The sequence below is a fragment of the Myotis myotis genome, unplaced genomic scaffold, assembly GCF_014108235.1.
Source record: "Myotis myotis isolate mMyoMyo1 unplaced genomic scaffold, mMyoMyo1.p scaffold_m19_p_19, whole genome shotgun sequence".
Lineage (NCBI taxonomy): Eukaryota > Metazoa > Chordata > Mammalia > Chiroptera > Vespertilionidae > Myotis > Myotis myotis.
Genome location: NW_023416323.1, coordinates 6461548 through 6475260, shown reverse-complemented (window position 1 = coordinate 6475260; position 13713 = coordinate 6461548). Strand labels below are relative to the sequence as shown.

Sequence of the window (13713 nt, the reverse complement as noted above, 5' to 3'; positions counted from 1 at the left end):
CACCGAAGACTACCATTGTGCCCAGTGGGGCTGTGAAACCCTAGCCCCCTGGACAACAAGCGATCCATCGCTATGATTACAGAGGGTTGTTTGGCCCGGAGCCCCCGAGAAGAACTGTACGGTAGGGGATTGTAACCCTGTGATAATTACGCCACTGAACTGGAGGGCTTCCTCCTGGGACACGGGAGAAACGTGGGGCCTATGTCTTTATGTATTGGGAAGGGATCCAGGGGTCCTCTTCACCCTCCAGAGAACCCGACAAGCCCCAAAGAGAAACCCAATCGGGCCCCTTTGTGAACTAGATTTAGGGATACCATCCGTACAGCCCCCAAAGCACCGGCAACCCACACAAAGTCCAACACCTGAACTAGGTACAGGAGGAAAGTCAGAACCAGAGCATAGTCCCACTCTTGCCCCCATTACATCTGAGCAAGTAAGGAGATCCCCCCTCAACACCCTGGATGCCGTTTTCAACTTCTTAAAGCAAACCTCCCCAAACACCACCAAGGATTGCTGGCTACGCTTAAATCCTGAGCCACCATATTATGTAGGGATAGGGGCAAATGCCAGTATAGGGGAAGACGATAGCAGCATCAGAAATATCTCACTCCAGAATACCCCCGAGGGGATGTGCAGGTGGGGAGAGAACCCCAAGTTAACCCTGGGGTATTATCAGGGAATAGGTACCTGCTTTATGTCCAAGGACTACAATCTTAAGAAGTCCCCCTATGCAGAATCATGCTCCTCAGTCACCACCTTCAGTAAAGAAGATGACGACAGTAGTGGCACCCTGGAGAGATATCTGGTAGCCCGGAAGGGAATCTGGTTTGCCGGCACCTCTGGTATCACCCCCTGTTTTTCCCCCTTGACTCTCATCCCCCCCGGGGAGCCTTCTTTATGCATCCTCACTCACATCTTGCCTCAGGTATACTATTACTCTGTGGGGGGGGCGGGTGCCGGGGGAGAGAGCATTTAGGTCTGCTCAGAAGCAGAAAAAAACGGGCCCCAGTATTAATTCCCTTTTTAGTAGGGCTAGGGATTGCCGGCTCCACTGCGGTGGGAACAGCAGCTCTAGTAACAGGAAATCAGAATTTTAAGGCCCTCAGCAGCCAAGTAAATCAAGATCTGAGCACATTAGAAAAAAATGTAGATAGACTTGAAGATTCCCTCAGTTCCTTAGCCGAGGTAGTATTACAAAATAGGAGAGGGCTCGATCTGTTATTTCTAGAACAGGGAGGACTATGCATGGCCCTAGGGGAGACCTGTTGTTTTTATACTAACCACTCGGGAGTTATCAGGGAGAGCCTCAGTCAGCTAAGGAAAAGGCTACAAGACAGAGAGGAAAGGAGAAAGTCAGAAGGAAACTGGTATGAAAACCTCTTCTCCTGGTCCCCCTGGCTCACCACTCTCCTAACCGCCTTAGCTAGGCCAATAGCACTCCTACTGCTAACACTAACTTTCGGCCCATGCATACTGAACTGCTTAATGAATTACATTCCGCAGAATACAAGCGGTCAAATGAATGGTCCTAAGAACTCACTACCAAAGAATAAGAAGAAACAATGATTTGATTCTCCTGTAAAACCAGTGGGGAATGTTACAGAGTAGGAACATTTTTAGGCCTGCTTAATGACTTAGCCGCCTCGCAGCTTGACAGCCTGTGCAAAGTTTCTAGGAACTGAGCTCCCACACCTGAGCAACGGCCCACAAAGAACAGACAGATCAACACTCCTGGGCAACAGGCCCACAAAGAACACATAGATCAACACTCCTGGGCAACAGGCCCACAGAGAACACACAGATCAACACTCCTGGGCAACAGGCCCACAGAGAACACACAGATCAACACTCCTGGGCAACAGGCCCACAAAGAACACACAGATCAACACTCCTGGGCAACAGGCCCACAGAGAACACACAGATCAACACTCCTGGGCAACAGGCCCACAAAGAACACACAGATCAACACTCCTGGGCAACAGGCCCACAAAGAAAGACAGATCAAAATTAAGAATAGTCCTGACCTTTAAGTTACCCAGAAATTAATAACAGGGGGATGATTAATAGCTTGGCTAAAACTATGCAATTAGCTTTTGTAACTTGGCTTTGCTTGCTTTGGGAACCTGAAGACAGATGTAGTTGTTCCCTTTAAATATTGGACTCTGTAGATGGTCGTGGCTGTTCTCTCTTGGGCTTGGGCTTCCCGAGTGGAGGAGTGGACACTGGCCAGTCAATAAAGGCTCTCTAAATTTTAATCAGCCTGGAGTTTTGGTCATTCTGTCACTCGCCCTCCGCAACAATAATACTGGAGGTATTAGCCATTGCAATTAGACAAGAAGAGGAAATAAAAGGCATCCAAATTGGAAAAGAAGAAGTAAGACTGTCCTTATTTGAAGATGACATGATATTGTACATAAAAAAACCCCAAAGACCCCATAAAAAAACTATTAGACTTAATAAATGAATTCGGCAATGTAGCAGGATACAAAATTAAGACCAAGAAATCTATGGCATTTCTATACACCAATAGTGAACTTACAGAAAGAGAGACTGAAAAAGCAATCCCATTTACCATCACACAAAAAAATTAAGATACCTAGGAATAAATTTAACTAAAGAGGTAAATGACTTGTACTTAGAAAACTATAGGACGTTGGAAAAAGAGCTAGAGGAAGACATAAACGATGGAAGAACATACCATGTTCATGGGTTGGTAGAATCAACATCATTAAAATGTCCATACTACCCAAAGCAATCTATAAATTCAACACACTCCCCATTAAAATACCAACGGCATATTTCACAGACCTAGAACGAACTCTCCAAAAATTCACCTGGAATAAAAAAAGACCCCGAATAGCTGCAGCGATCCTGAGAAAGAAGAACAAAGTAGGTGGGATCTCAATACCAGATATCAAGCTGTATTACAAAGCCACTGTTCTCAAAACTGCCTGGTACTGGCACAAGAACAGACATATAGATCAATGGAATAGAATAGAGAACCCAGAAATTGACCTGAACCAACATGCTCAATTAATATTTGACAAAGGAGGCAAGAACATACAATGGAGTCAAGACAGTCTCTTCAATAAATGGTGTTGGGAAAATTGGGCAGATACATGCAAAAAAATGAAACTAGACCACCAACTTACACCATACACAAAAATAAACTCAAAATGGATAAAGGACTTAAATGTAAGATGGGAAACCATAAAAATACTAGAGGAATCCAAAGGCAACAAAATCTCAGACATATGCCGAAGCAATTTCTTCATCAATACAGCTCCTAGGGCAGTGATGGCAAACCTTTTGAGCTTGGCGTGTCAGCATTTTGAAAAACCCTAACTTAACTCTGGTGCCGTGTCACATATAGAAATTTTTTGATATTTGCAACCATAGTAAAACAAAGATTTATATTTTTTACATTTATTTTTTATATTTAAATGCCATTTAACAAAGAAAAATCAACCAAAAAAATGAGTTCGTGTGTCACCTCTGACACATGTCATAGGTTCGCCATCACTGTCCTAGGGCATTAGAAACTAAAGAGAAAATAAACAAATGGGACTACATCAAAATAAAAAGCTTCTGCACAGCAAAAGAAACCATCAACAAAACAACAAGAAAGCCCACTGCATGGGAGAACATATTTGCCAATGTTATCATCAATAAGGGTTTAATCTCCAACATTTATAGGGAACTCATACAACTTAACAAAAGGAGGCTAAACAATCCAATCAAAAAATGGGCAAAGGACCTAAATAGACACTTTTCAAAAGAGGACATTCAGAAGGCCAAGAGACATATGAAAACATGCTCCAAGTTACTAATCATCCGAGAGATGCAAATCAAAACAACAATGAGGTACCATCTCACACCTGTCAGAATGGCTATCATCAACAAATCAACAAACGACAAGTGCTGGAGAGGATGTGGAGAAAAGGAACACTCGTGCACTGCTGGTGGGAATGCAGACTGGTGCAGCCACTATGGAAGACAGTATGGAGTTTCCTCAAAAAGTTAAAAATGGAACTCCCATTTGACCCCGTGATCCCACTGTTAGGAATATATCCCAAGAAACCAGAAACACCAATCAGAAAGGATACATGCATCCCTATGTTCATAGCAGCACAATTTACCATAGCTAAGATTTGGAAACAGCCTAAGTTCCCATCAACAGATGAATGGATTAGAAAACTGTGACACATCTACACAATGGAATACTTTGCTGCTGTAAAAAAGAAGGAATTCTTACCATTTGCAACAGAATGGATGGAACTGGAGAGCATTATGCTAAGTGAAATAAGCTAGTCAATGAAAGAAAAATACCACATGATCTCACTCATTTATGGATAATAAAGACCATTATAAACTGATGAACAAAAATAGATACAGAGGCAGAGCAGCATTAAACAGACTGTCAAACTACAGCAGGAAGGCCGGGGAGGGTTGGGGCGGGGGTAAGAGATCAACCGAAGGACTTGTATGTATGCATATAAGCATAACCAATGGACACAAGACACTGGGGGGTAGGGGAGGCCGGGGGAAGGTCAAGGGGGAAAAAAAGGAGACATATGTACTACTCTTTGTAATATTTTAAGCAATAAAACAAAATGTACAAGAAAATAAAATAAGATTATTTAATCACAATAAAGTGTTATAAATGTTATACTCTACATATTTTCACAACCTACTTTAAAAAATAACAAAACTCATTTTACCACTTGGGAATCTTAATGCTGGAAAACATTCTGATTTAATTTGTTTTTTATTTATTATTTTATAAACTTTAACTTTTTAAAATGACTCCTAATGTGCTATTAATTGAATGAGCTATAATTTATTGAAAAGTTTATCATGATTAAATTATAATTTATTAAATTTTATTATTATAAATAATTTTTCATTTTAATGTCCCATGTTGATTGATGTATGTTGGAAGTTGACTATGGGGGTGAAACTTAAAGGCTAAAACTGTTTTTCCAAAAGGTATTTGTATCTTATATTTGGTTTCATTTCCTTAGTCAATCTGACCACAAGAACCCTGACACCCATGTTTCCTTGCTTTGCTGTGACAATGGGAAGGGTCAAAAGAAAGAATTTTATGGCTTTTCTAATCAGGTTTCAATTTGCTATGGGAAAAGATTTAAGTGATTTCAACTGTGAACATGCCCCAGCTTTGACTATCGTGTCTAAAAGATGAAAGAAGCATCCCCACCCCTCCTACCTGTCATGATTTATTCATGGGAGACTGCAAAATCGCACCTTCGAAAAGCCCCGACAAATCTCAGATTTAACCATGACAAAGGACCATCAATTGAAACTTCCTTATGATGACTTGCAACTTGTATTTACTTAGAGCGATTCTCTCTTTCAGTTCCAAAACTCCCACAAATTCCAGCTGAGGCCACATTTGGCAGAGTAAGACTGAAGAACAGCCTTTTTTACAGTGTCTTTCTAGGGTTATAGCCTTATATTGCTTCCATAACTTGATTCCCCATCTAAATAAACACACAAATAGAACACATACAAGCAAATACCTTACAGTTATCACACGTACACCAACGCCCTTGAGGATTTTTAGGGGCACAGGCATCTTTGGGAACAACCTTACAGAGGACGCTCGGGACAGCTGCTGTGCAGAGACCTTGAGTGGCTGGGAATGACCCCATTTGCTGTCCCACGCGGCGGACAGACCTCTATTCTCTGTCTCTTCAGAGCCACAGGGAGAAGAAGAAGCCTCACTGGATGGAATGAACTGTTGAGTGTGCAGGTAATGAAAACATGATTTTGTGTCAATGATGATTGATTACATTGAATACGTCCCTGCTTTAAATTCCTATTTTAGGCTTTGAACTTGAAAAGGGTTCTCAGGCCTCCGTCCCAGGTAAAGAATGAAATGTGGCTGAAGTCCCATCACCTGATCTTGTGCCTGTTCTCAGACAGGCCTAGAACCAAAGAACACAGAAATCAGAGTAGAATTTAAGGTACTCTCAGTTTTCTCTGAGTCTAAAGGAGAAGCAAGAACTCATTTGGATTCCCATGGATGCCCAGGGAGACGTGAAAAGGCGTGGCTGGATTCCAGGTGTGTGAGAGAACAATGCACCATGGGCATGGGCAGAGCCAAGGGTCCTACTGGGGAGTGGAGGTGGCACAAAGACGTTCTCTGCCTCTATCTGCAAGTCTGCTGAGGATCAGTGTCCATGCTCTCCCCAGACCTCTGGAAGACAGTCCTTACCTCCAGGAAAACCAGTTCTTTGCCACTGTTCAAGTAAGAAGAATGTGCATCTTTTGTGTGGATTCCATGCTATTGTATACATACTTAGTGAGAGGCTTGTAAGCTGGCCTTTAGACCCCCTCACACACTCACTACTTCACCCTTATTTGTGCATTTTTCCTGCTACTCTTTCCTCACCCACAATTTCTTCACTGAAATTTCTACTGCATCACAAACACATCCTGCTCAAGGACAGGTCCGGATGCATGTAGTGATTGATTCTATTTGTGACACTCCACTGCTTCTCATGCTGGAAATCTTTCTAGAAGAGGCTTAGAAACTGGAATGAAGCCAGAGGGTGGGGCTTCTAGGAATCATTTATAATCTGCCACTTGCAGAGCTCACACACACAACTAGACACAATTAGGAAGAGCTGCCCAACAGAAGACACAACAATGGCAGTGGTACAGGTGAGTTGAAATGGCACAGACTTCAGGGATCCCAGGTCCCGTAAAGGAAGGAGGAAAGAGTGCAAGATTGTTTAAGATGAAAATATTTGGGGTGATCAACTAAAGGACTTGTATGCATGCATATAAGCATAACCAGTGGACATAAGACATTGGGGGATAGGGGAGGCTAGGGGACTGTCTAGGGCGGGGGGATAAAATGGACACATATGTAATACCCTTTGTAATACTTTAAGCAATAAAAAATAAATAAATAAAAAAAAAGAAAGAAAATATTTGGGGTATTTGGTAGTTGTGAATGTGTGGAAGAGAGACCCTTGGCATATGATGATGGAATCCTTATGGGGAATTGTGTGTTGACCCTGGGCCAGTGTAATCCAATGCCAGCATTTGGTGGTGTCTGACTGAGTGTGAACTCTATTGAGACACTGTGACTTTGTGTGGGAAGTGGACAGCTGACTGGGATGAGGGACTGTGTGTGCGGTGCAAGGGATGAGATTGCACATTTGTCTTTATGACTGTGTGTATGTGTGTGTGTGTGTGCAGCTGGGGCAGAGGTTGAGCGGTTTGGAGTGTTGGCAGGTATGTAATATGGTGAGTCCCACGTCTCTGTGTGGTTCTGTGTGTGTGATAATCTGTGACTGCGTGTTGAATTGTGAATGCTTGTGCCCGTGACTGCATGTGAGTGTTCTCCCCTACATGGTAGTGACTTTTAAGTAACTGTATGTCTTTCCATGAGTATCATTGTGGCTCCTGGTGGGCAGAACTGGAGGTCTTGAGGAGAGTGGCTTTCCCAGGACTCCTCCCTGAGCATTAATGAGAGCAGAATGAGTCAGTCCTCAGAGCCTCTTCTCAAGAAGCCTGAGGGGAGGGGAGCTCAGACTGTGGGGCACTGGATCTCCTGTCCAGGTCAGCACAGTGACCCTGCTCCTGCCTCAGGTCTCCTCCCCGAGTCAGTCCTTCCTCTGTCTTCAAAACAAAAACAAAAAAGGGTGAGCAGATCCTGACTCTGGGGAAGGTGGTTGTGGGAATTGGTTTCAGAGAATGGATCACCTGAAGATGGAAGGAACAAAATCAGCTTCAGTCCAGACAAAGCTTACAGTAGATACCAATGAACAATGTGTAGATTTTCTTGAATTACTTTCATCAATTACTGCCCGCCACCCTGTGTGCAGGTACTGGCTGCGTCCTCAGTGACTTGTGCATGTTCCTGAAAGAACATACATGTCCTTGAAAATTCTGGTGCATATATAGCCCACATACAGGCGTCTCCTTTTCCATGATCATTGCTCTCTCTTTTAACAAATGTTTTTCATTGGAGTGAATATATATATTTTGACAGTTTTGTCTTGTCTTTACAGTTTCAGATAGGAAATGTTCAGAGGGTGGTACTTCAGAAAGGGCCCTTCCCCTTTGGCTAGGTCACCCCTGTTTAGACCCTATACATACCAGTGATCAGGTTAAAGGTTTTACATCTATTAGCTCATCTGTTCCTGAGAGCTCCCTCTGAAGTAGGAATTTCTGATAATCCTCCTTCTACTGAGGAGACAAAGACAAGGAGAATTCAAGTAATTGATCTACAGTCTCACTGCTAGTAAGAGACAAAATTAGAATCCAGGAAGCCTGGTTCTTGAAAGCTTGCTTTCAATGATAATTCCCTCATTTCTTCACGGACAGGGGGTCCTGACTGTGACGAGGTGGGAAGAAGGGGGCCCTCGGAGTTTGTCCTTTGATGTTTATCCTGCTTTGCCACTAGGTGTTGTAGGAGCGGCGACCACACCTGGCTTTGTCCCTCTCATCTGCTCTCTTCTCCCATGGCAGGTCCCATACACAAAAATTTCATCCTTGAACATTGGTTCTTCAGTGACAATCAAAGGGACACCTGCCATGTCTTTCGTGTGAGTACTCTGTAGCCTACGGTGGGAAAATGAAGAAGTGAGGTTATTGTAGCTTTGGAGGCCACTTCATGCAAGAATGATACCGAGATGTGTAATTAGTATAATGGTAGCACAATGCAGTTGCAGTTCCTGGAGACCCATCCGGTGCCAGGATTAAACCTACAGGTGCATGTCTGTGGGTTAGTGTTGAAGTCTGGGGGCTGGGGTCACTCAAGCATTGGAGCTGAGGTTTAGTATCAAGGGACACAGTATTTCCAAGACATGAAAAGTAGCCCCAGGCCAGTGACTGCTGCTTGGTGTGAGTCCTGGGCTAAGGGATGAGGCATCTCCCCACCCTGGACAGGACAAGCTGAAGCAGCCCCACAGGGACACGTACTGCAGTCTCCCTCAGGAAGGCCTTCCCTCCCCCGGGAGGAGTTGGGGGGTGTGTGGATGTGTGTGTGGAATGTGGGCCCCCGTGAGGAGAGGTCCTGCTCCACATGCTGCGTGCTCTGCCTTCAGCATGAGCCCAGAACTGCAGGTGGACTTCCACACCGGAACTGAAGAGGATTCCGACATCGCCTTCTACTTCCGCGTGTACTTTGGCAACTGTGTGGTGATGAACAGCCGTCAGTTTGGGGACTGGAAGTCAGAGGAGAGATACGATGGTATGTCTTTTGTGGATCGCCAACCATTTGAGCTGTGCATCTCAGTGCTGCAAAATGAGTACCAGGTGAGTGTACCCAGGAACATCCACTACATGGGCTCTCAGGGCTCCCTGTGGAGAACACAGCTCTCCCTGGCCTGGCCCTCAGAGTCCCCTGTGGTTCATCTCCTGCCCCTCTCATCACAGAGCACCCTCTGCTGGTACTGCCATGCTCAGGTCAAGATCAGCCCACATGCCTGAGAGCATCAGCCCTCAGACTAAAGGGTCCTGGGTTCAATTCCTCTATCTTCACTTGCAGCCATGTTTTCTACCTGTGCTGTCATTCTTTCAGTTTTCATGTAGGAGATTGTTAAAATATGCATATAAATAATTATATTTAGTTTAAAATTGAGTGTTTTCTACATTTCTAAATCCAGTCTCTCTCTCCAGAGCAACAGTTACTAGTCCTTTTGTGCTCTTTACAGAGATATTATATGCTTGTACAAGTCTATCATCTATCTATCTATCTATCTATCTAGCTAGCTAGCTAGCTATCATCTACCTATCATCTATCATCATGTATCTGTATCTGCTTTTGTTTCTTTTTAAATAAATGATGTTATAAGTATTTCTAGTAATCACACATTGAGGACTAGAGTTTATTTGTTGTAAAAAAAAATGTATGTTAGATGCTCTAGCTGGTTTGGCTCAGTGGATAGAGCATCGGCCTGCAGACCGAAGGGTCCTGGATTCTATTCCGGTCACAGGCACATATCTAGGTTGCAGGCTGTTCCCTGGACAGGCCCTGGTCAGGGCATGTGCAGGAGATAACCAATGGATGGGTTTCTCTCACATCCATGTTTTTCTATGTCTTTCCCTCTCTCTTCCACTCTCTTAAAAATTAATGGAAAAATGTCCTTGGGTGAGGATTTAAACAAAGATATAATAAAAAATAATAAAATAATAAAAATGTATGTTAGAGAAATATTTCTGCTTGAGATGTCCCCACATTATTTGATGTTCACCTAATATTCCAATAGAAGCATTCTCAGAACGATTTAACTTGACCCTTATTCATGCACATTTAGATGGTTTCCATATTTTGCTCTCATGAATGAAGCTGTATTCTATATAACATTTTTGTCATTATCAACCTCCCAATGCTTATATGGGAGGATAATTTCAGAGAAATGAAATAGCTGGTTGAAGAAGTGTGTGCAATTTAAATATGAAAAACTAAGATCTTAAAAAGTTGACTTTTTTTCCATAGCCATGGTAATAAAGTGTATATTTAAAAATTCTGACCTTTCTAAATGGAAAAGCAAAAAATTAACATCTTATTATGATTGAAGCCAGGTATCTTTTCATATGCTTATAAGCTGATTTAAATTATCCTCATTTAAAATCATATGTACAATTCTATCTCTTTAAGAACACTCAAGCCCTAGCAGGTTTGGCTCAGTGGATAGAGCGTCAGCCCTCAGACTAAAGGGTCCTGGGTTCAATTCCAGTCAAGGGTACATACCTGGGTTGCAAGTACGATCCCTGGCCCTGATTTGTCTCTCTCACATCGATGTTTTACTTTCTCTCCCTCCCTTCCACTCTGTCTAAAAAGCAATGGAAATAAATATCCTCGGGTGAGGATTAAAAAGAAAGAAAGAAAGAAAGAAAGAAAGAAAGAAAGAAAGAAAGAAAGAAAAAAAGAAAGAAAGAAAGAAAGGATACAGACACTTAGGATTCATGAGACACAGTTCCTGGCCATGAGAATCTTCTAAGCTAGAGAGAGGGCCTGGAAGACATAGACAATGCAACAAAAAGTGGTAGCACTTCAGTGGAGGAATAAGAGAATCTCAGAAAATAGAATGAACAACTGTCTGAAATAGTCGCAAAATGTAGGTTATAAAAAGAAGCATGTCTACTGACTTTTGAAATGTGACTGAGAGTTTCTGAGTGGATGGTGTGTCTATAGGGTAGAAGTGGAAAGAAAGACGGTAAGTCTGTTTGGTGGCATACTGTATTTATGATACGTTTTCCCTTACAGATAAAGATAAATGGCCGTCAATGTTACACATTTTCCCATCGACTCCCGCCAAATAGTGTGAAGATGATCCAGGTGTGGAGAGATGTCTCCCTGAGCTCAGTGAGTGTCCAGTAGAGGAGGATGTGACCAGAATCCCCGTTGTCAAGGAGATCCCTCCCCCTAAGTGACCCTGTGATTCCCAGAGCTGGCTAACAACAGGGGTTCTCACCCTTCCCCCACACTTGGTCATTAAAACTCCTGAGAACTTAACAAGATTTGCTTCTTTCTTCTGAGGAAAAAAGAGAAAAAAGATTAAGTGCTCAACACTAAAAGGGGCATGAGAGTACTGTGGGAGAGGTCAAGGAATCAAAGAGGACAAATATTTCTCGGACACATGGAGTGAGGGACAGGGTCATGAGATGTCTGAGAAGACATTGGTGACAGTATCCTTATGTAGTTCTTACGATATGTCAGGCACTCTAGAGCAAAATCCTTCCCCAATTTCAGACAGCTAAACCAAGATATTAGGTATCTGTCTCAAGCCACAAAGCTATAATTGGTAGCTGGGGAAGGAACTTTGTATTCGGAGGACAATCAGGTGAGATTTCTTAAATCTTCCTTTATTCCAAGGATGTTTAATATATATATTGTCACTGTGCCTGGCTTTGTGTGAGATGCACTGGGAAAAATAAAGAAAATCATAGAAGAAATAGTTGGAAAACCAAGATTTACCTCAAAGAATCTCTTTTTTCTATTACTCAAACAATTGCAAGATTTTTTCAATTTATGTGGGCAGAAACCTGGGACATGTTTGGTAATGAACTGCTATGATTTTAGACCAGGGAGGATACAATTATTGTTAAAACAAGAACAATTTATACACGGGATGCAGTGACCTGACTCTGGCTGTGATGCCCCACAGAATCATTGCAGAATAACAAACCTCTCCAAAATATATTGTTTTAAAACAATAATTTATGATTATGTCTCCCAGTTTTGCAGGTGTCCTTCACTCATATGGGTAGTGTATTTTGTGGTTCTAATCAGATGGTAGTGGGAAGTGGAGTTTCCTGATGGGTGCTTTCCTCGTGTCTGACTCTTCACTTGAGCTGGATGAAAGAGCTGGGGGCTGGCTGGTTGTTTCTCTTTACACAACCTTCATATCTGTCTTAGACCTCATCAACTCATTCAGGCTTCATGGCTTCCATAGTGATCCCTTGAAAAGGCCCAAGCAGAAGGTGTAAGGTATAATAGGACCCAGCTCTGGAAGTCATGCAATGCCACTTCCTTCACATCCTAGTGTTCAAAGGTGAGTCAGAGAGACAGCCATATCATGTGGAGGAGGCTACACTAGGGCACGGGTATGTTGACTTGTGGTTCATAGAAATCATCCTAAGAGACTAGCTACCATTCCACCCTCAGGCCCCAGAGACGTTCACACTTCCCACAAACCCCAAACACTGATTACTTTCTATGGAATTTCCAAATGTAAATCAATTACAGCAATAAGCTTGAGACAGAAGTCCAGCACCTCACCATCAAAATCAGGGCCTGGTGCTCATGAAGTGAACTGATTATAACTTCTCAGGTGCAGTTCCTCTCAATATGTGCATTAAAGGGACAAAGTGCCTGCCTCATACATGCCAGACATACGTGCTGAAACAGACACAGAAAAAAATGCAATCCACACCTCGATGTTAATAGGCAGCCATAGGAGGTGTATAGCAGCCACTGCTTCGTTTCATATCTGAAAACCAGCCAGACTCATATCTACCTTTTTCTTTGGAATTGTTTCTCTGCAGTAATAGCGGCCACCCTCCTTTCTTAGCTTCTTTGAGTTTCTGCCTAGATGTCAGAATGACTATTCTAGGGGCTCTGATAATCAGCCTCTTAGCAAGTCTGGAGAACAACTTAGGAGACACATTACTTAGAAGAGATTATTCATAAAAATAGACCACGACAGATTTAAGAACGTCTTCTGGAAATAGCCTCTTTCTCCACAAGGACTACCTTGGGCATCAATCACATGATCTCTCACCATGTCCATTGCCACAGCGTCTTCTTTAACTCCAACCTTCTTAACTGGAATGCTTCTTTCCTTAGCCTTCCTCCAACCTAACATCCAGAAGCCTTGAAGTGGCAACACATTGCTAATGGCACTGTTCAGGCCTTTCTTCTGGGTTTCATTTCACACTGGAATGAAATTTCCCCCTCACTACCTGTAAACTCCTGAGTTCTGATTAGGCACAATCTTCTCCTTTCAAATACCAAAAATAGGTGTCCCCCCATTGCCTCCCATGACCTCACCTTCCCAAACAAACCACAATTCTGAATTTTTTTTTTATCATTCATTGTCTTTATTTATGATTTTATAGTCAACTAGAGGCCTGATGCATGAAAATTCATGCAAGAGTAGGCCTTCCTTCCCCGGGCTGCCAGCACTGGCTTCCCTCTGGCACCCAGAACCCAGGCTGCTTCACTCTTCT

The 13713-nt window shown here is 42.8% G+C and overlaps 1 protein-coding gene across 1 annotated transcript; it reads left to right on the top strand.

Moving 5' to 3' along the window:
- The first annotated feature begins 694 nt into the window (after positions 1 to 694).
- On the top strand, positions 695 to 11530 carry LOC118674710 (galectin-10-like). The gene is made up of 4 exons (XM_036346764.1): positions 695 to 842; positions 8441 to 8582; positions 9084 to 9294; positions 11249 to 11530. The coding sequence occupies exons 1-4, from the start codon at positions 695 to 697 to the stop codon at positions 11360 to 11362; spliced, it is 615 nt and encodes a 204-aa protein (XP_036202657.1). The 3' UTR covers positions 11363 to 11530.
- The last annotated feature ends 2183 nt before the right edge of the window (positions 11531 to 13713 follow it).